The 6,510-nt window shown below is 42.2% G+C and overlaps 1 protein-coding gene across 2 annotated transcripts; it reads left to right on the forward strand.

Moving 5' to 3' along the window:
* The first annotated feature begins 1,028 nt into the window (after nt 1–1,028).
* On the forward strand, nt 1,029–6,381 carry LOC129855309 (lysosome-associated membrane glycoprotein 3-like). Of its 2 annotated transcripts, none has more exons than XM_055922838.1 (6): nt 1,029–3,405; nt 4,030–4,229; nt 4,468–4,593; nt 4,865–4,919; nt 5,038–5,211; nt 5,419–6,381. In XM_055922838.1, exons 1-6 carry the CDS (start codon nt 3,360–3,362, stop codon nt 5,559–5,561), a joined length of 744 nt encoding a protein of 247 aa, XP_055778813.1. In that variant the 5' UTR covers nt 1,029–3,359; the 3' UTR covers nt 5,562–6,381. The 2 variants fall into 2 exon arrangements, with proteins under 2 accessions (XP_055778813.1, XP_055778814.1); XM_055922839.1 differs by having other exon boundaries at nt 1,035–3,405; nt 4,045–4,229.
* Nucleotides 6,382–6,510: the final 129 nt, after the last annotated feature.

Below are 6,510 nucleotides of genomic sequence, written 5' to 3' on the forward strand. Positions count from 1 at the left end.
ATTGACAGAGTCGAAAGCCTTGGCCAGGTCGATGAATACGGTTGCACAGTAATGTCTCTTATCGATGGCGGTTATGATATCATTTAGAACGTTGAGCGTGGCTGATGTGCACCCATGACCAGCTCTGAAACCAGATTGCATAGCGGAGAAGGTACCATGGGATTCGAAATGGTCAGTAATCTGTTTGTTGACTTGGCTATCGAAGACCTTAGAAAGGCAGGGTAGGATAGATATAGGTCTGTAGCAATTTGGGTCTAGAGTGACTCCCCCTTTGAAGAGGGGGATGACCGCGGCAGCTTTCCAATCTTTGGGAATCTCAGACGATACAAAAGAGAGATTGAACAGGCTAGTAATAGGGGTTGCAATAATTCTGGCAGATAATTTTTAAAAGTGAGGGTCCAGATTGTCTAGCCCGGCTGATTTGTAGGGGTCCAGGTTTTGCAGTTCTTTAAGAACATCAGCTATCTGGATTTGGGTGAAGGAGTAATGGGGGAGGCTTGGGCGAGTTGCTGTGGGGAGTGCAGGGCTGTTGACCGGGGTAGGGGTAGCCAGGTGGAAAGCATGGCCAGCCGTAGAAAAATTCTTATTGAAATTCTCAATTATAGTGGATTTATCGGTGGTGACAGTATTTCCTAGCCTCAGTGCAGTGGGCAGCTGGGAGGAGGTGCTCTTATTCTCCATGGACTTTACAGTGTCCCAGAACTTTTTTGAGTTTGTGCTACAGGATGCAAATTTCTGCTTGAAAATGCTAGCCTTAGCTTTCCTAACTGCCTGTGTATATTTGTTCCTGACTTCCCTGAAAAGTTGCATATCACGGGGGTTATCGATGCTAATGCAGAACGCCACAGGATGTTTTTGTGCTGGTCAAGGGCAGTCAGGTCTGGAGAGAACCAAGGGCTATATCTGTTCTTGGTTAAAAAAAAAATTGAAAGGGGCATGCTTATTTAAGGTGGTGAGGAAGGCACTTTTAATGAATGACCAGGCATCTTCTACTGACGGGATTAGGTCAATATCCTTCCAGGATACCCAGGCCAGGTCGATTAGGAAGGCCTGCTCGCTGAAGTATTTTAGGGAGTATTTGATAGTGATGAGGGGTGGTCGTTTGACCACAGACCCGTTACGGATGCAGGCAATTAGGCAGTGATCGCTGAGATCTTGGTTGAAAACAGCAGAGGTGTATTTGGAGGGCAGGTTGGTTAGGATGATATCTATGAGGGTGCCCGTGTTTACAGATTTGGGGTTGTACCTGATGGGTTCATTGATAATTTGGGAGAGATTGAGGGCATCAAGATTAGATTGTTGTCATGCCCTGACCTTAGTATTCTATGTTTTCTGTATTATTTTGGTCAGGTCAGGGTGTGACGAGGGTGGGTATGATTGTTTTGTATTGTCTAGGGTTTTTGTATGTCTAGGTGTGTGTGTGTGTAGTCTAGGCATATGTAGGTCTATGGTGGCCTGAATTGGTTCCCAATCAGAGGCAGCTGTTTATTGTTGTCTCTGATTGGGGATCCTATTTAGGTTGCCATTTTCCAGTTTGGTTTGTAGGTTATTGTCTATGTGTAGTTGCCTGTTTAAGCACTCGTTGTTTATAGCTTCACATTCGTGTTGTTATTTTGTTAGTTTGTTTAGTGTTTCTTCGTTTTAATTAAACAGTATGTTTTCATATCACGCTGCGCCTTGGTCTCCTCACTACGACGAACGTGACAATTGTAGGATGGCCGGGTTGTTAAGCATGTCCCAGTTCAGGTCACCTAGCAGCACTAGCTCTGAAGATAGATGGGGGGCAATCAGTTCACATATGGTGTCCAGGGCACAGCTGGGGGCAGAGGGTGGTCTATAGCAAGTGGCAACGGTGAGAGACTTGTTTCTGGAAAGGCAGATTTTTTAAAGTAGAAGCTCGAATTGTTTGGGTACAGACCTGGATAGTAAGACAGAACTCTGCAGGCTATCTCTGCAGTAGATGGCAACACCCCCCCTTTGGCATTTTTATCTTGTCGGAAAATGTTATAGTTAGGGATGGAAATTTCAGGGTTTTTGGTGGTCTTCCTGAGCCAGGATTCAGACACGGCTAGGACTTCTGGGTTGGCAGAGCGTGCTTGGGCAGTGAATAAAACAAACTTAGGGAGGAGGCTTCTAATGTTAACATGTATGAAACCAAGGCTTTTACGGTTACAGAAGTAAGCAAATGATAGCGCCTGGGGAATGGGATTCGAGCTATGCACTGCATGGCCTGGATTAACCTCCACATCACCAGAGGAACAGAGGAGGAGTAGGATAAGGGTACGGCTAAAGGCTAAAATAACTGGTCGTCTAGTACATTCAGAACAGAGAGTAAAAGGTGCAGATTTCTGGGCACGGTAGAATAGATTCAAGGCATAATGTACAGACAAAGATATGGTAGGATGTGGATACAGTGAGGGTAAACCTGTGCATAGAGTGATGATGAAAGAGATATTCTCCCTAGAAGTATAATTTAAACCAGGTGATGTCACCGCATGTGTGGTAGGTGGAACTAAAGTGTTAAATAAGGTGTATCGAGCAGGACTAGAGGCTCTACAGTGAAATAAGGCAATAAATACTAACCAAAACAGCAATGGACAAGGCATATTGACGTTAGCGAGAGGCATGCATAGCCGAGTGATCATATGAGTCCAGTGAGTGGCTTCAGGCAGCTTGAGGGCCTTGAGGGCCTTGGAGGGACGTGGAGGGACGTCGCGACGGAAGAAAGTCTGTTGTGGCCCCCTCGTGCTATTACATCGGCAGACGGATCAGCAGGGCTCTGTGTGGTAAACCAGGCCAATTGGCAGAATAGGTATAGTGGCCAAAGAATTTGTCCGGAGGGCCTCTTAAGCTAACAGTCTGATGTGCTCTGGACAGCTAGCAGGCCGCGGCTAGCATGCTAGCGGATGGGATTTCAGGGGGACGAAGCGACGGCGGAGCCAGTTGAGAAAAACCCCATTGGGCGAATCACGTCGGTGGTCCAGTCGTGATGAGTCGGTAAAGCCAGTTGGCAAAAAGAGGTATTGTAGCCCAAGTAGTGGCTGATGGACCTCTTTGGATAGCTGGGAGATGGGCCTAGCAAAGTTAGCTTCAGGCTAAAGAGTTGAGTAGACACAAAACAGAACATATCTGACCTGCAACAGCACAAGGTGCAGCTAGTTACATCATATACTGTCCATCAGCCATTTAAATAATACAAAAATTAAACACTCTTTGCCCCTCCCCTTGAATGTGCTCATCACTTGAACAAGACGTTTTGGTCTTCTGGAGAGGAATTCACCACATCACATCTCACAACCCACATTTGGTGACAAACACCTAACTGAACACACAAGAAGACAGACAAACTCAGCAACAACATGCATCGTGAAACAATACTTTTTCTACTGGTTGTGATCATAATGGGTGAGTTACATGCACCTTTATCTAATAATGTCTAATAATATTCAATCTATTCAGTGTTAGTGGTAGTCTGAAATAAATTGAAACTGGACAATGCTGCAATGCAGTTAACCACGAAGTATGGAATCGTTAATCAGCAAACAGAATAATACAGGCCATTTGAATCTGATTTTGATTCTGAGATGATAACAGTGGTACTCTATAACAGTGGTCTGTTGAGTGCACTCTTATAAAAAAAGGTGCTATATAGAACCTAAAAGGGTTTTTCAGCTGTCCTTATAGGTTCCAGGTGGAACCCTTTTGGTTTCCATGTAAAAAAAACTTTCCATAGAGGGTTCTACATGGAACCCAGAAGGGTTCTACCTGGGGGAAAAAAGGGTTCTCCTATTGGGACAGCCGAATAACCTTTTTGGAACCCTTTTTTCTAAGAGTGTAAAACATTGCTCGTAAACTTCATGACATTTTACAAACATAATCATGACCACTTCAACACATGTAGTAATACCAAACAAGTTGTTAGAATAGCTTATTTAGGTTTATTGTAAAAAAAGAAGCAGCTGAAACCAAAGGGTGCTTGTGAATGCAGTGAAGTGTAAAGTGAAACAGTTTAAAGAAACCACAAGGCAGCATACCCCTTTACAGGAAACAGCCTCATGACTGCAGCATTGGATCCTAAGCCCACTGAACAGGCCAACCTACCACAGAGGCCTGTCCTTCAGCCCAAAGAGACTGTTCCTGTCACCGGAAACTATGTGCTGAAAGACCCTGCAGGCACGTCGTGCATCAAACTCTCCATGGGAGTTGAGTACATAGTTATTGAGAAGAAGGTAGGGGCAGTCACTTTCTCAGCACTTTTTGTTTAGTACATTTCAGCACTTCTTTGTCAGGGGTGAGATCTCATGTGGGTTGCTACCTAAGCTGTGAAAAATAGACAACAGTCACACAAAAAAAGGCTACAGATTAATATTATATTATAAGTAGCTGTAAATCCTACAACATCACTTGTTTGCTATTGCTTTTGTCCTTTTCCAATCCAATGCTACGTTGATTCTTATTTTTTTTCAGAAACCTTCCTATTTCAACTTAGACCCTACCACCACCAAGACTACTGGTAGATGTGCTGAAAAAGAGTCAGTTCTCTCCCTGGCTTTTCTAGGAAAGGGAGGCTATCTGAATCTCACCTTTGAAAAGGTACAAATTCAGACCCTTCCATTATCTCATGTCTGACACACATGACCATATTTTATAACTGGAAAACCTTTTTAGCCCCATATCTTTCTGACTCATACTGAGATAATGACTGTGAATTCACAAGTTGACCACAGTACTTTTCCATAACGAGCAGAAGCAAAGCCATAGATTATACATGGCTCTGAGTAGAAGCATACTCATTCAAATACATTTGCATGATGATTTGCATGTTTGGCTTTGAATAAACACTTAAGTATTTGTCCACCCACAGGAAGGGAACCTGACCTATGTGTCAAAGATCACAGCTAATTTGGCACCAGGCAAAGGTAAGTAAACCATCATGATCTCACAAAATAGACACATGATGTGAAACAAATGCACATAGATTTTTCTACAGATGTCATTGTCAGAAAAACAAGGCTGATCTTATTCTTCCACAATTAGGAATTAAGAACTATGCTGGGGTAATAGAACATGAGAAGTTGTTCCCAACTGCCGCTGGCCGCAGCCTCAAGTGCTACTCTCAGACCGAGTTTCATCTGTCTGAAAACCTTCGAGTGAAGATTGTGTCTCTTCAGTTCCAAGCTTTCAAACTCACCAATGGGAAGTTTGGAGAGGGTAGGTCACTTTAACTGGGTCCTTTCTGTTCACGATTTACAAAACCATTATACTTATGATTTTACTGTAGGGTTATATATGGTTTAATGCTCTTTGAAATGTAACATTGTAAAGGTAATGTTTTGTCCTTTCAGCCCATCAAAAACAATTATTCAAAGTGCTAAGATCCAGATGTTGTTTTCTAATGTCTCCCTTATGGCATTTCAGAGGTTGAGTGCAGGGCTGATTTCATCAAGAAGATAATTCCCATTATTTTTGGTGCCACGGTTGTGGGACTCTTGCTGATTGCTGTCCTGTCCTTCCTGATAATCCGGGACCACCACAGACAAGCTGGCTATGACAGGATCTGAGAACGCTTCATGCAAAAAACATGAACACTTTTTATAGCCATGTTTTGTATTTCCTAAATGTTTTTTTATCCATTGCTCAATTATACACTATTTATTGTTGTTTTTAAATATTAAATATTTCTGCAAAGAAAATATAAATAACATTATTACAGTAAAAAATATGTGAATGTGGTTAACACTTATAGGAAAGCTCTGTAAGTTTTCAATCATAATCAGCAAATATGGTCTGAATAATGTGGCTTTATTTTAGCAAATAGAATTTTGATGCTTCCTAATGCTTGGAAATTATATTCTGGTTTGAAGAGTGCATACATTCCCTTGTGGCTTTATCCAACTGGAGTGCAATCCATTGCATGTATTCCCGTGTGGCTTTATCCAGTTGGATTGAAATCCATTATCTTCAAATGCACGTATAAGTATAGATGTCTTAAATGCCTTTTTATAAAAACACACTGCTCAAAAACATATAATTCTGTAAGACATTGTTAATTCGGTCTTGAACCTCTCTGTGACCTCTCCTGAGGGTTAGTGCTATTCGTGATCCTTAGTATTTCCCGACCTTAAACACTAACCATAACCACTAACCATAACCATTTTACATTTCAACTTCAATAGTGTAGAGACACTCAAGGATCCCGCAAAGCACGGCCAGTCCAAAGACCCGGTTGACACTAGATAAAACACTCCACAAAGTCATAAACCTCGTCTATTTCTACAATTTATCTTCTTGATTTTAAACCTAACCATAGCCACACTGCTAACATTATTCCTAACCCTTAAATTAAATTAAGACCAAAAAGTAAATTTAGGTTTTCGTACATTTTTACCATATAGACCGATTTTACTTTGTGGCTGTGGTAACTAGCGGAAACGCAGAGACCCCACCTCCGTCTCGACTTTTTCTATTGGTTGAACATCTTACGGGTACAAAAGAGAGACAGTCTTAGCA

The sequence above is a fragment of the Salvelinus fontinalis genome, chromosome 5, assembly GCF_029448725.1.
Source record: "Salvelinus fontinalis isolate EN_2023a chromosome 5, ASM2944872v1, whole genome shotgun sequence".
Classification (NCBI taxonomy): Eukaryota; Metazoa; Chordata; class Actinopteri; order Salmoniformes; family Salmonidae; genus Salvelinus; species Salvelinus fontinalis.

Excerpts from the sequence above, each read along its gene's own strand:
- LOC129855309 (XM_055922838.1), top strand. The coding sequence starts at position 3,360 with ATGCATCGTGAAACAATACTTTTTCTACTGGTTGTGATCATAATGG. Across the intron at positions 3,406-4,029 it reads ACTGGTTGTGATCATAATGG|CATACCCCTTTACAGGAAAC; the intron begins GTGAGTTACATG and ends ACCACAAGGCAG. Across the intron at positions 4,230-4,467 it reads ACATAGTTATTGAGAAGAAG|AAACCTTCCTATTTCAACTT; the intron begins GTAGGGGCAGTC and ends ATTTTTTTTCAG.